The sequence below is a fragment of the Mus caroli genome, chromosome 6, assembly GCF_900094665.2.
Source record: "Mus caroli chromosome 6, CAROLI_EIJ_v1.1, whole genome shotgun sequence".
Taxonomy (NCBI): domain Eukaryota; kingdom Metazoa; phylum Chordata; class Mammalia; order Rodentia; family Muridae; genus Mus; species Mus caroli.
This window is the reverse complement of record NC_034575.1, coordinates 90,701,764-90,717,100: the sequence shown is the minus strand read 5'-3', so window position 1 is coordinate 90,717,100 and position 15,337 is coordinate 90,701,764. Positions and strand designations below refer to the sequence as shown.

General features: G+C 46.4%; 1 protein-coding gene across 1 annotated transcript in view; it reads left to right on the top strand.

Annotated features, from left to right (window-relative positions):
* Lrig1 (leucine rich repeats and immunoglobulin like domains 1) overlaps positions 1–15,337 on the top strand; it is a 97,285-nt gene that overhangs the window by 45,570 nt on the left and 36,378 nt on the right. Inside the window, exon 3 of the mRNA XM_021164332.2 lies at positions 1,140–1,214. Within this exon, the coding sequence (XP_021019991.1) occupies positions 1,140–1,214 (75 nt within the window). The remainder of the gene's footprint in view (positions 1–1,139; positions 1,215–15,337) is intronic.

The following is a 15,337-nucleotide window of genomic DNA, read 5'->3' as shown; positions in this document are numbered from 1 at the left end:
TCCCTAACTGACTCTGGCACTGAAGAAAGCAAATGGGATAATTCAAGCCCCCACCACTTCTATTCATTTCTGAAAAGATGGCAGCCAGCCAGATGATTTAAGCAAGTATCTAAGCCATGTACTTGTTTGAATACAGTTGTCATTTCTGTGGTCTTGTCCCCAAATGGAGTGACATGCTTTCTGTAAGATGTACCTCCCTTAAGAAATTGGGAGCAAGATAACCATTTTTTTTCCCCTCACTCCCCTTGTTAAATACTATTTCCTTCTACCTGATCCCCTCAGAGCCTGAACTTTGTGCCTTGGGTTTCTTAAGGCTTTGGGGGGCTGGCACTGTAAGTCTGATGGATTTTCTTCCCAGATTTAGCCATGCATGCCCATGGAAAGAGATCAGGTTGCCCCTCTCAGGGCAGACAAGGCAGGCTGTGCTTTGGCTTGTGGACTTTCCCATTCATGAAAAGATAGTAACTGTGGAAATCTGGATTTAGACTCTCATAATGGGACAGGGTCCTGGAGAGTGAATCCTGTCTGCAGAGGAGTTTCAAAGTTTGCAGAAGTATGGTACACTTTTTTTATTTGTTTGTTTTCTTCACATGTCCCTTAGTCCAACTAGGCTGGAACCTCAAGAAGATGAGGGTGTGAGTCTAGCCTCCTTGTTACATCAGAGGAGGAACACTGGATGCCCTGGGATGCCCACCCTGGAGTGAGCAGGCTCCTGCTCGCATTCTCTTGTTGCCCCTTGCCTGGGGCACCGTGCCACTGAGATCTGTTCTTCCTATCTCCGAGTCCTTTGTGACTGCTTCAGTTCACCACCATCGTTTCTGTTGAAGGTCATGGGAACACATTTGGCTAGAACCTGCATCAGGTTTTCACTTCCCTTGTTAGTCTGATGTCTGAGCTTGATGGGAGGCCAGAACATAGTTCCTGTCTGAGTGTACTTCTGGCCAGGGGTGTGATAGGTGGTTAGTGGTTTTGACTTCAGGTGGCTTGTCTCCCTTTAAAAACTCATTCTAAATGCCTTATCTCACATCTCATAGCCTTACTATGGCTACTTACAGCGTTGATTTGTTATTTTTGTTGTGTGTGATTTCTAACTACTAATGTAAATGCTCTAATTGATGGATTGCTTCTTCTTCTTACAGGTACCTCAACAGCAATGAGCTGACAGCCATACCATCACTGGGCGCTGCGTCCATACGAGTTGTCTCTCTCTTTTTGTAAGTGGTGACACCTGAGGACTCTGGGCTGTGTGTGTGGTGGGGCATGGTGGTTACTGACACTTGGTTACTGATACTTCCTGTCCCTTTTGGTAAACAATGACCTTCATGGTGCCTAATAATGATGATAGCAACACTGTATTTGCTGTTTGGGAGTTTATAGAATTACAAGTTGAAAGTTTTGCTGCATTTCTAATGGGGAAAATTAGTCCTTTTTTTTTTTTTTTTTTTTTTTTTTGTAACACCCTGACAGAGGTACACAGAACAGATCCTTTGCTTTTAGTAATTGAGTTCCCACTTGGGTGATGAAACTAGGTTAAACGACTGAACTATGACAGTTTTATATTTGTGCAGTGAATTTTGGTAAACGGAGTTTACTTTTATGGCCCTAAAAAAAAATAATAAAGTACCTATAAGACACTGGCATCCTCCTAACAGTGAGGAGTAATCCGTCGATGTCTGTATTAAGCTGAGACAAAACCTATGTACGGCGTTTGCTTGTGCATCTCTGAGACAAAGCACCTGATGGAAACAGCTTATGCAAGGAAAGATTGATTTTGGTTCAGAGCGGTTTGGTCCCTCATAGGGGGATGCGAGTGGTGTGTAGTTGATTGGTCTGTTGCAGTAGAAACTTGTGGCAATGGCTGTCTAAATGCCACAGAGAGGCTAGAACTAGTCCTCATAACCTCCAAACACCTGCTCCTAGTGGGACACTCTGCTATCTAGCCCCAGCTTCAAAGAGTTTCACAACCTCTCCACAAACAATACTGTCAGCCAAGGAACAAACACTCAAACATGGGTCTGTGGGGGGCAGTTCAGAATCACATTGTAATACCATGTGTTACTGTAGACAAAACATTCAGGGTCTTAACCAGAAATGAAGAGGAGGGAGCTTTGAAGGTGTTGTCATTTAAGCCGATTCTAGCCTTTTCTGGGGATTAAGCGCCTGGCTTCACTCCATTCCTGTGGCATCAGGTGAAGTGCCACAGGTTTCAGCTCACTCAGCGCTCTTTCCAACTGTGCCCTGAGTACAGTAATGCTCAATACCAGGTTTTACTGGCAGCTTCCCCAGCAGATTTCCATGCGTTACTGAGCTTCCCATCTTCCGCACGTTTCTCTGCATACCTTCAACTTGTTGGTTTAATGATTCATCGGCTCACCTGTATACATTTTTTTTTTTCAAAGTGGACTCAGCAGGCCGAGCAGAGGGACTTAAGCAGGAAACTAGGAAGATTGCTGGTGTGGCTTGCAGATCTGATTCTGGCTGGCCACAGGAGCTGTGTTCAGGGCTGCTATGTCTTGTGAACTGTGTCCTGGAACTTAACCCTTTCTAAGGCCTGGTGGCTTGCAGGAGAGCACAGGAAGTAGAATGTGACTCTCTGTGTCCTGGGGATATGACTCGTCCTCTCAGAACCTCTTTTCCCTCATTTACAAAACACATCCCTTGTTCTTTACACATTCCCCATGAGCAAGGTCAGGACTAAAGGGGAGTGGAAGGATCTTTCATAAAGTGTTTGTTATCCCATGAGACATGATACATGGCTACTGCTTCTGGCGGGTGGCTTGTCACAGCTCTGTGGACCTTGGAGACCTCTCACTTTTAGGGGCATAAGATTTGTGAATCAATGCTCATTCTGTGAGGTGCTTTTGTGAAAGCTGTACCCCTTTTAGACAGGCAAAGGTCTGTTTTTTTTTTTTTTTTGTATCTACTTGGCCTTTGTGCATAGCATCTGGAGAGTGTTTAATTGCTGGTAAATTAGGTCAGTTAGCCTTATGTGAAGCTAATTAGTGATGTGATAATCCCTCGTGTGTCCATGAAGCACAGCCCTTGAAGATGCTTGTAACTTGTAGCTCCTGGAAGCCCAGGTTGCAGACTAGCGGTGTCTGTCAGCTCCCGTATGCTAGAGTGCAGAACCTCATGCCACTCCCATCACAGGCGTTATTTAACAAGGGCTCGGCCACTTGCCCACTCATCAGAGTACAAGAAGTGCTGCTTTTATTCCCTGGCTCCTTACTTGGTGAGGAAGCCAGAGAGGGCTTAGCTCCCCAAAGTCATCTTAGTTGCTGGACGAGAATGCCCTGACAGGTGATTATTGTCTTGACTTGGGCAGTAATTTCTCTGAATCTAGTAGTTGAAGGATCTTTATCTTCTTGTTCTGAACCTGCCTTCCTGATGAGTGACCCCTAGGGAGCATGATTATAGGCCGTCTTGCTTCCAACAAATGGGCGATAGATCCTTGGTCCACATTCAGCTTCTCACTTTCCTTCTGTGGTGTATCACAAAGACACATCGACCTTCTGCCTCAACTTCTACCCTTGGTACTTGAGACTGGAGGGAGTAGGTTCTGACTCTCAGTGTGGAACACCTGCCATTCTGGATGTAGCTTTAAAGCATGCTCCTTCTCTCTCTCTCTCTCTCTCTCTCTCTCTCTCTCTCTCTCTCTCTCACTCACTCAGGACTGGGTCTTCACATCACAGTTCCCTTCTTTCTCGGTGTCAACCCTGGGAAGGCCTCATGGAGGAGGTTCGGTTTCGTGCCTGTGTTTAATATCAGGGCATCAAAAGAGCTTGAGAAGCTGGGGTCATCAACACAATTTCAGTTGGTTATTGCTTTCTGATTGAAGGCATCTGGTTCAATTAACGTGCTTGTCAAAGAGCAGGTTTATTTGCATTAATGTTGAGGATAATGCCAAAGCCATTTGTCCTTAATAACAGAAAGCATGAAAACCCAAGGAAAGCTTTTTAATAGGATTGGGTTGGCGTGAGGGAGCTCATTTCATAAAGATAGACCTCAGGGAAAGAAACAGACTTTTGTTAGGAAGGGACAGAATCTGCCAGCAGATTTTTATGTTTGAGATAAAAAAAAATTTTGGTTTTGTTTGTCTGTTTGTTTTTGTTGTTTTGGGAACTTCAGGAAACTCAAGTTTTGATTCTCAGGGCAACAGTAATTTGTCTGACAAATCGAGCGCGTTTCTGTTGAAGGTGTGTGCCTTTCCTCCAGCATTACCGCCTAAGAGCACTGAGTAGCGGATGCGGTCCTTCATCCATCACTGCAGAGAAGTGGGCTTTGACTCTGCCTCGTGCAACTGCTGCCGCGCATTTCCCACGCGATCTTTTAGAGGCTGCTGTACTCCTCCAGGTGTCCAATGTTTCAGACTTGAACTTGTCACCACGCCATGCTCTTTGTTCTTCTCAGTCTGTGTCCTGGATAGGCAGGACACCCGAGCAGCAGTGAGCACAGAATCGTTTGTGACTTTGTAATATTGCTGTTTAAAGTTTATGTTGTTACTTCGAAATGCTTACTATTATTACTCCGATTACTTTAGCTCCACATGCCTGATGCTCACAAAGCGCAGAGGAAGGCATTGTGTCCCTTGAGACTGGAGTTATAGGTGGTTGTGTGCGGCCCTATGGGTACTGGGAATCAAACTCAGATCCTTTGGAAGAGCAACCAGTATAGAAATCAATTCATAATGAAAGTGTAATTGAAAAGCAGTTTTAAAGGGGAGAGAGCTGTGATCTGCAGACCCTGCACCTCCACCCCCCACTCCTGCCATGAAATTATGCCTGGTCCTGAGCTAAGACCATCAGGAATTCAGCTTGAAGCATAGGCAAATTATTTTTTCTTTTCTTCTTCTTCCTTTTCTCCTCCTCTTCTTCTTCCTCCCCTTCTCCTCCTCTCCTTCTCCTTTCCCCCCTCCTTCTTCCTTCTCCTCTTCATCTTTGCATGTATTATGTTTTTAGAGGCAGATCATAGTTCACAGTCACAGGTATAACTTGGCTGGATATAGAACTCAGTTGCTAATATTCTTGAAGAAGGGTTTGTGTACTGGGACAGGAGTGTTTTTACCCTTCACCTGAGGTACAAGTGGAGGAGGGGCTCTTGCCTTTGACTTTCCCTTGCTGTCTTTCAAACTTCCTGTGAGTGCATCCCCCAAAAGGCCAGTATTTGCAGACATCATAAAGAACTCATGGGGAAAAAACCCCTTCGTTAGCACATGATGTTTATCCCAGGAAGGATGAAATAATGGTTGTCTTATAGCTGAGGCTGACTGTCATAGGGGGGCTCATTGTATAAACTGGGCGTTGTGGGGTGTGCACAGTTGAGGTAGCTGTAGCTGCTCCCCTTCTTGGTGTAGCATTTGCCAGTCACCAGTAGAAGAAAGACAATCAAGGGTATTGAAAGCTGGCTGCCCTGATTCAATAGTTATGTTTGGGTCAAGAGAATTAGCTTATGTCTTCCAAGGTACGGTTGTCCTGCTATGGAGGACCACTGCCTAGCTTTAGGTGAGATGTGGGAGAGGAGCCCAGGGCTGATGTATTCTTAAGCCCATTGGGCTTTGGAAGACAATAAACTATACATTTCCTGGTGTCACCAGGAAACCTGGCAACCTGGAGTAGTGGGCTGCAAGTGAATGGCAGGAGACTATAGGCATGAGTACCATGGATATACTGACCATGCCTGAGACCCATGACCCTTATCAGTTTGTTGTTTATAGATGACCTACTTGGGGCTCTCCAGCTGACTTTCCAAGGTACTAGGGAGGGAAGGAGCTGAGGGGCACTCTTGTGTGTGCCCTAACCTGGCAGGACACATACTGCCCCTGAACAGATGATTAGAGACCTGTGGCTGTTTCCCCGGGGCAGGAGTCAGGGTTAACACCTCTTACTTTACTGTGATTATCAGTTATTGGAATCCCTCAGGTCCTTGTCCTTACCTAAGCCCTGAGGCACCTCTTTGTTTCATGTGGCAGTTAAAAGGGTGTTGGTGAGGTCTCAGTTCTCTCCTTGCTCTAATGGGCCCCCCTCTTGTCTTTCCCCAGCCTTGAATTGTATATAATAACCCTGCCATTTCTTCTTGCTTTCCCAGCCTTCTGCCCTGAGGAGACTTTAGTCCTCATCACTGGTAGGCAAAAGAAATAATGAAGAACCAGCTTGCCTCCACTTTAGGCATAAAAGCTCTCTTAGAATAAAGATAAACAAGGTTCATTCCTGTTTATGATTAAACCTGTTTCTCAAGCATTGGGCTATGCCCCCTGTAACCTTAACTACAAATGGTTCTGTGCTGCCTGTTTCAGGTATGGCAGTCATGTCTTTGATTCCAAAAGCTAAGAAGCATCCTGCTACCCTCCCTTTGCATCAAAGGGTTGCTATAGCTACCTTGTTGCGACCACCTGTTGTTATGCCCGCCCTGCAACCCTGTCTTTGTTTTAGGAATCATGATAGCTAATCTGTTATGCTTATGCTCTACTCCTGTAACCCTGCTGGTTTTTTGTTTGTTTGTTTGTTTGTTTGTTTGTTTTGCCTGCCAACTCCCCATTTGGAAACCCTGTACCCCTGAGCTATAAAAGTCTTGTTTTCCTCACATCCAGGGCTGTTCTCTAAAATTCCAACTTAGGGTGAGACAGCTGGCTGGCCAATACTGGGTGCACCTCTAAAGCTTGCTTTAGTTTGCTCTTTCCTCTTACAGTGCTCAGGTTTAACAATAAAAGCAAAGCAGTAGGGCACAGGCTGGCTCCTCATAGACTTGGTACTTATAGATTAAAGCTGCTGTATCTGTTGGGAGGCTCCTGGGAGGGCCCTAGGAGCTCAGTAACAACTGGTCTGTGTCTTCTTGTCCTAAGGAACAACATCTACCTGCAGGGAAAGACAGAGAAACAGATAATCATCATACAAGGGCCGGGTACCGACTGAGTCCCTTCAGGTTGCTGATGTGTGCATGACAGGAAAGGCTCTCAGATAACGAGTCATTTGACCCAAGGTTGCTTACCCTGTCTGTGGTAGTAGAGTATGGCATAGAGAAAGAGGCATCAGAGGTTAACAAAAGAGCCAAAGCCAGTTGGCAAAGACACTGGAAATGCGCCCCCCCCCCCAACCTGGCTATATGAAACAAAAGTTCAAGCAAAAGCCCACAAATTCTTCAAGAGAAGGTGGGTGTGATGGGCATGACCTGCATAGGGTCTCCAGGCTTAAGGCAAGAAGCTTTGACAAAAGTCTCAGTCCTGTCCCAGCTGTCTAGCCCATTCCCATCTTAGGAGTGACTTTCTCTTCCTTAATATACTTTCCCTATTTCTATAACTGTCTGTGTGTCCCTATTGTAATCTTTGTTCTATGACTCAAGAATTTGGAAATCTCAGTGACTACCCTGTGGACTCTGACCCACAACTCTAATATTAGACTTGAGTTCTTACCCCTCCTGGAAGTGGGTGTAATTTAGCACTGTTCAGCTAGCACAGTGAGACCCTGAGGCACTCAGGGGGACTTGTAGGACGACTAGGACATGGCTAGCTTTATTTGGGGGCCAATTTGCCTTTCTGTCTTTTTTCTTTGTCAGTGAGTGGACTGTTAGGCAAGGCAGCACGCTTCTGTTGAAAGGCCCGAGAAGGACCCGTGGACTCAAAACTGCAGTCTCATTGGATGCTGGGTACCACCAGTGAGCCTGGAAATAGAAAACTATCTACTTTTACGCAGTGATCGTCCTGTGTCCCGGCAGCTTCCCGGGGACTCTGCAGTGCAGACGTCCTTTTGCCCCCAGTTGAAGTGAGCCTTTCTCTGGGAAAGGAGCCCATGTGGCCTGCCTCCTAGAGAGCCTGCCAAATTACACACAGTCATGACTGGTCATTTTCCTTCTCTCCCCCCTCCCCTGTCTTTGAGAGTGGGGGTGGTGGTAAGCCATGGAGATGAGAGGTACATCTGCAAGTTATTTGCTGAGAAAGTGTAGGGAACACCAGCTGCAGAGCTGGGGAGCCCAGGCAGGGGGGCGCTTGTGGAATACCAACTTGGTCATGGAGGTCCCTGCCTTTTTGGGAACTGAGCAGCTGAAGTTGTGCTGATATTAGTTAGGCCTTTGGGTGGTTCTCCCCCCCCCCCTTCCCATCTCTTCCTTTCTCTCCCTCTCCCTTTGTTCCTCCCCTTTCTCTCCCTCTCTCAATATAGTACAGGATCCAGAGGGAATACAGGCTGCTTGATGCTTGAGAAACCAGGAAGACTTGGAGGGGAGGAGCCACTCCTTGCAGCAGCAGGCTCTGAACACCCCCCAGGGCTCCAGGACTTGCAGCTTGGAAGCAGAGCTGCTCTGGTTGCACAACCTCCCGTGTGAAAGGGGCTGGCTCCTGCCCACACCAGCAGACTCATTCCAACTGGGCCATTTCCTTCTCCCCTCCTCCCCCTCCCCACTTCCTGCAGGTGGCTTCTCTAATCCAGTTAGCACTTGGGGAAGCCTCCTGTGCCTGTGCACCTAATCCGAAAATGGCTGGCTTGACTTTGACCTGCAGCGTGACCTTGCAAAGAAGGCTGGACCTATTGTGTCTGCTTACACCTGGGAGCCATTTTCAGCTGTCCTAGTGCAAGTGAGAGAAATGTGTTCGTGTTTATACCAGGCAGGCCTTTCTTTCATAAGGCCTGTCATTGTTGGGCAGTATATATGGAATGCAGAATCGACCCACTTGTGCAGAGGTTGACAGTTTGTCAAGATAGGCTACATCGCTTGGTATATTGACAGGCATATGAAATAGACATTTTTTTCTTTTAAATTAAAAAATGGCCAAATGTTATTCTTCCACCTTTTCACATATAAGACATTGATAGCAGGTTTGGTGTGTATAGGCACTGTCGTCCTGTATACGTTCTGAGATCCAGTTCTGTAGCCCAATGAGATTGCGAAAAGCACAGGAAGGCAGGTATCTTCCCTGAGGTTCCTTCTCTCTGCTTCTCAAGCTGGCTGCTCACTTTGTTCTGGAATCTGTGGTCTGGGAGCTTAGGAGGGTTAATACAACTTGATATGTCAAATCCTGAGCTGACATATCAAGTTGTATTAGGTGTGAGACCCCTCGGGGTGTGGGGCAAGATGTGGGTCTGTCCAGGTAGTGTTTGCTTTGCAAGCATTCTGTCGGCCTCAGGTGAGCTCATTTGGTATCATTCTCATTAAGGATTGCAAATCCTTGGAAAGGCTTCCTGCCTCTGCACTTCAGGCTGATCCTCCCCATCCTTTCACTCACGCAGCTGCTGCTGCTTCTGGTGGTGGTGGTGGTGGGGGGCGTTTATGGCTGTCTACTCCTAAGAGCACATCGAGGGACGTGATCCTGCTGCCAAGCCTCTGCAGAGCCCCAGCCCCCTTTGTGGTAATGCCAGCAGAGTTGCCCATAATGGAGACCTGCCCTTGAAGACATGACTCTAGGGCAGATTCCCGAGTACTCTTCTCACTTCCTGGATGGATTTCAAACCCAAACAGCTGAGGCAAAGGTGCCAATTTGTGGTTTCTCTTCCCAGCTTCTTAACTGGGTGCTGAGTGAGTGTGGGGAGGCTGCAGCACTGGCACCCTGGACCCTGTCTCCAGTGCCAGCAGCCTCTGCACAGCTGCTTGGGACAGAGCCTTGGGGGATAAAAAGGTACTTTCCCTGGGAGAGCTGCCGGGGAGTCACCTCTGGACCACGTGGCTCTGGGGTAAAGGTGAATAGGGTCTCCTTGCTTCCTACGTCTCCTGTAGCTTCAGGTTGCAGTGAGGTGGCTCTTGCTTTGTTGCTGTGCTCTGAGACTATTGCTTTCCTTTACCTGAAATCAGGAGGCCTGGAATTATATAGTCTGTCTGCCTGGAATTGATCTTACTTGCAGGAATTCCTTCTGAATGATCTCTTGTAAACCTGTTGGAGTTCAGAGACTCTGTGTGTGTGTGTGTGTGTGTGTGTGCACGCGCACATACGCACACGCTCATTCTTGACTTTCTGGTATATTAATTCCTTCATTGGAAGCTGTGGAGTATAGCTCTCTTACTCCACCAGGCCTTCTGGTAGCTGTGACTGTCCTGGCATTTTGTTCTTGTTACATGTTTTACTTTAGTGCCTTAAAGTAAATTGTTGATTGACAAGTGGGTGTGAGAAATAGAAATTCTCCGAATAGCTTTAGCTCCATTTCCTCTGTGGTGCAATCTTGTAAAATTTCACAACCAGGACATTCATATCATATAGTCAAGTCCTAGAACATATCCATCCCCACTAAAGGCCCTCCTGCATGGTCACACCCACTGCCTTCCTTGTAAAGTGTTCTGAAGAGGAAATGGACTGGGCAAGCACACTCTGTTGGGATTGGTCCTTCTGCTGAGTGCGATTCCCTGGAGCTTGGTGGGGTTTGTGTGTTGATACTTTGTTCCTTTCTGCTACCAGGCTGTAGTTGTAGTGGATGTACCATGCTGGGTCTAATCTTTCACCCAGTGAAGGACACCTGTGGTCCTTCCAGGCTTTGATTGTTCTGAGAAAAACTGCTGTGACCAGTCATCTTCAGCCTTATTGGCTACCTGTGGGCTATTTTTATATTTTGCTGTTTTTGATACAGCCCAGGCTGGCTCTTGCACCCAAGACCCAAGTGTCCAACTATCTGTGAATCTTTTTGCTGAAATGTCAGACTTCTTGCTTATTTTCAAACTAGTATTTTATTTTACTTTTGGTATTTGAGTTCTGCAAGGTCTTTACATATTCTAGATACTGGGCCTGTGTTGGATGTGTGGTTTGAATATGTTTTCCTCTAGTCTGAGGTAAACTCCAGCACCTTCTGGATTGTGCTTTTAGGGTTAGGTCTAAGAATTTGCCTAGTGCTAAGCTGAAAGATTTTCTCTTGTGTGTGTGTGTTTTTTTCCCCTCCATATGTTTTGCAGGCTTACCTTTGGCATTTAAGTGCACAATGGCTTGCTTTAAAAGCATGCAGTTCCAAGAAAGAAAGAGCACATGCTTGCTCTGGTGGGGCCTGCAGAGCAGACTGGACTGGGGTCTGGTATTCGGGGGTGCAGAACAGTGGCATTGACCGTGGTGTTGCTCTGGTCCTGTGGCAGTTGTGTCATCTATGGGGTGGATAAGGAGGGCATCATTAAAGGGCCTGCTCATGAGCCCATCCTTGATTCTCCAAGTGTACTTAATTCATATGCTGAAAGGCTTGGGAAATCGTGTGGTAAGAGAGAATCTAAATCTTATGATCAGTAGATCAAAAGTCTTCCAGATGAGGCAGGAAACAGGCCTGGTTTTATTTTTAAAGGCACAACATGGTATAACTCCCCAGAGGGAGAGGACTTTGTCTCAGAGGCTGCAGCCAAATGCTGAAACAGCTTCCTCCTCTGCCTGGAACTGCAGGGCTGTTTCAAAGCTGGCTTATGGATCTAGGGGAATGTTTCAGTGGCAGGCAGCCCGTTGGTGGCCCCTGAAGAAATTTCTAAGACATTCCGGCTCCATCAGTTTCCTTTTTGTTATCTTCTTGTGCTTCTTCTGCACACAGGACATCATAGCTGGGAGTCTGAGAACACCTGGGCTTGCACCCTAGTTAGCTGGGTCACTCCCAGCCAGGATGTAGCTTCTTCAGTTTGGATTTGGATGATCCTTGACTGGTATGGTTGGGAGCAGAGGGTGGAAGGCGTCTCCTTGGACAATGCTTCCGTGTCATCATGCTTTCAGCCTAGAAATGAGAGATACTTTCTGTCTGTAGGTCTGTAGGCATAAGGAAGCTGACTATCTTAGTCATGTTCAGTGTATATAGAGGAGGTCTAATGCCCTAGAGCAACAATGTGTTTATAGCTTGTGCACTAAGGGCGTGGGAAGTTCTTTGCAGGTGTGTGGGTCACTAGGGGTATGTATACAATGTTTCCTAGTTTCATTTGCTTCCTCGGCATCTGTAAAGACAGGTCCTACTGCTGTTCTGATCACATGGTTGCCCCTCACTGGGGATGCTTCTCTCTGATGGGAGGTTCTGGGTTCTGTGCAGTGATGATCTCTTTCCCAGGGATCTGACTGCTGCCCTCCTCCATCTTGAGGCTTTTCCACATCTCTGAGAGTGTGGGTGGGATTTACATTCTGGGTACAAAGTTATTTCCATCTGCGAAGTGGGAAGGCCAGCCTATCCGTGGACAAGCTCCAGTGAGGTTAATCCAGGTTCCAACTACAATGGCTTTTTAAAGGGTCTACCACCTGGAGTAGGCTCACATGCTGTGAGACTATGTTAGGGTACAGGGTTCTATAGGAGACTCCAGACTGCAGTACCCGGAATTCTCATCTGTGCAGTGTACACACATAGCTAATTAATGAAGGCTATGCCCCATACATACTCTTTACCTAGGTATTTCCAGTTAAAGATTAGGACTCAGGAGGGCCAGGGTGATGGATGGCTCAGTGGTTAAGAGTCCTGGTTGCTCTTCCACAGGACTAATATTCAATCCCCAGCACCTACATGACTCCAGGCCCAGGAGCTCTGGTGTCCTCTTCTGTCCTTTGTAGGCACTGCACACATGTGCACAGATATATATTCAGAAGGAAAAAAAAAACCAAAACAAAAACAAAACCACTTCTACAACATAAAAATAAATAAAATCTAAGAAAATAATTTTTAAAAAGATTAGGTCCTACAGCTCAGCATCTAATGCATATTTAACTGGTTTTTATTTTTTTTTTTAATAAGCTTATTTACCAAATTGGAAAGCACAGTGGCAATTGTGCAAAATAGTAAGAGTGAAAATTTGATTGCTGTCAGACTCTGGTGAGAGCTCTGTCTTCCCTTTCTCTGTCGAGGACTTTTAGAGTGGTCACCACACACACTGACAGCCCATATGTCCTGCCTCTGGCTTACCACATTGGATAGACAATGTTCTGGTAAACTTGACACCCAAGGATGACATGAAGTATGGCCATATGAAGGAGTCTGTGCTCTGCTTGGGAATGTGGAATGAGGTCACCCTGTTGTTGAGGTCACCTTGTTGTTTCTCATCCTAGTTACATCAAATTTTCTGGCCCTGGATGATGAGGTCAGTAGAAAGAGGGACCACAAGAGTTGGTGACAGAGCCCGTTGGTTTTTGGACTCCTGGTGTTCCCCTCACAACCCAGCATTTGTGTGGGGTCTCTTTCATGAAAACCCTTGCTGGATAGAGCCCTTAGAGGAGAGAGACTATTCCTTATGGCTACTTGGTCAGAGGACCTGGAGTACGTTGCTGGCCTTAAAAGGTCCCCTTCCCATCTTGTTTTGGTAACTGCCATCTCCTACCTCTTCTCCTTCTCCATCCCAGTAATGGGAAGAATAATCCACTTAGTGGGCTGTTAGGGGCAAGGCACTGTGCAATAACACGAGTGCTGCCTGGCTTTGTCTGACTTGGTCGTTCAGAGACAACTGCCTAAAGGCTAGGAGAACGGGTGCTCCTCATTGTTCTGTAGGAGTTTTCTCTCCTACAGGCACAGGCCATGACCTTGACCACGTAAGACACTGGCCTTAGACTCCTTTACTCGAAGTCAGGAGAGGCCAGGCTGGTCTTGCTGCACCCTTTGCCCTTCGGTTGTACCAGGGATGGGGGTTTTCACAGCCTGGTAGTCTGCTAAAGTCTAGTGGAGGGGGATGCAGGGAAACATAGTGGATTTGCTAGGGCATGTGAGGTAGCAGATGTACCTCATAGGTAGACTACAGTCGCTAGGGTCAGAAACAAGGAAAACAACCTTGGGGAAGAGAAAACTGAAAGAGCATCTGAGGGCCATGGTGGTGGCCTTGACCAGGAATGAAAACATCTGTGGCTTTTCATTGTAGGATGCCTGTATGTAGATGGAAATTCTGATGGTCTCATGGCTCTGATAGACAACACGCTTCCCTGCCCAGATATCAGGACAGATTCCCTTCCTGCAGGTATGGAAGGAAGTCCAAGCCTTTAGAAATCCCAGCCAGTACTGGGGATCCCAGCATGTGTCCCCGGGGGATTAAAGGCAGATGTGGATTTTAGAACACACTGGTCAGTGACATCTGATTGGAACCCTTCTGAGGGAGTGGGAAAGCATTGAGCTGGTGACATTAGGATGTCTCAGACTGCTGTCATCCATCTCTCCAGTGAGTTTTAATTCAGGTTCCAGCTACAGTGGCTTTTTAAAGTGAACCAGGCAAAAAGAAACAGCAGCTAGCCTTGATGTAACAGTGTCTCACTCACCCTTGCTAACCCACTTCTCCCCACTGTATTCCTTAAAATCGCCTATAGGCTCCTTACCTGGAAAGGAAAGTTAGCTCTCTGCTTTACTTCTAACTTCCCTGCTTTGTTAACAAATGTTAGCTTGGTAGTTTTACTTGTATTTACTTCTATGTAATTGTCAGGAGGTTGAGCTACACTTGTAGTTTACTTGTTTGCTCAATAACCCTTGGTAGAGCAACGTCTGTATCCTGAGCACTTTTCTGGGTTCTGAGGGTATAGCAGTAAAGAAGAGAAGTGCGCACTCTGCATTCTGCTGCTGGGACGGCAGGACTATACAATACTTCAGGAGACTTTTTTGAGGTGGGGGCAGTGAGACAGTCTCACTTTGCAGCCCAGGCTAAGTCTGGATTCATTAGGCTGCCTCATCTCGTGAGTGCTAGGATTATTGGCATGGGCCATCCACACCTGGCTGAGATTGTATTTTTAATTAATGTATTTTTAGAGCAGGTACAGGCTTATGGAATAGTTGCACAGAGCATTCCTCTAGCACCCCCTTCTACCCCAATGGTTGCTTCCCTTGTTTTACTGTGGTTTGTTATGTTTGATGAATCACAAATTGATACATTATCTCCTGCTATTGGAATTCTATGGATCTGAATGTGCAGTGTCTACCCCGAGACTCTAGTACTGCACTTGTTTTACCTATCCATCCTGCCGCCCTCCCTATCCTTCTTGGCAACTACTGATACCTTACTGTTTCAGTGTTTTTATCTTCTCAGAATTTCTCAGAATGTTGTTCTTCAGAGTGTGTATTAGGAAGCCTTTTCACGTGGGCCCTTTTTACCCAGCAATATACACTTTCCCCAGGACATTCTTTGTTACCGTTTTATTTGTGTATCTTTATATAGGATACAACAACACTCTGACAGGACTTCCTCATGAACCAGTTCTCCCCTGGGCAGGGTCCCTCTATACCTGGACTTCTCACTCTTCCTAATGCTGTTCCTTTAATACAGTTCCTCATGTGGGGACCCTAACCATAACATTATTTTTGTTGCTACTTCATAACTGTAATTTTGCTACAGTCATGAATCACAATGTAAATATCTGATATTCAGCATATCTGATGTGCTTGTGAAAAGGCTGTTAGAATCCCAAAGAGGTGAAGACCCAAAGGTTGACAGCCACAACTCTAGACGTAAATGATGCTGA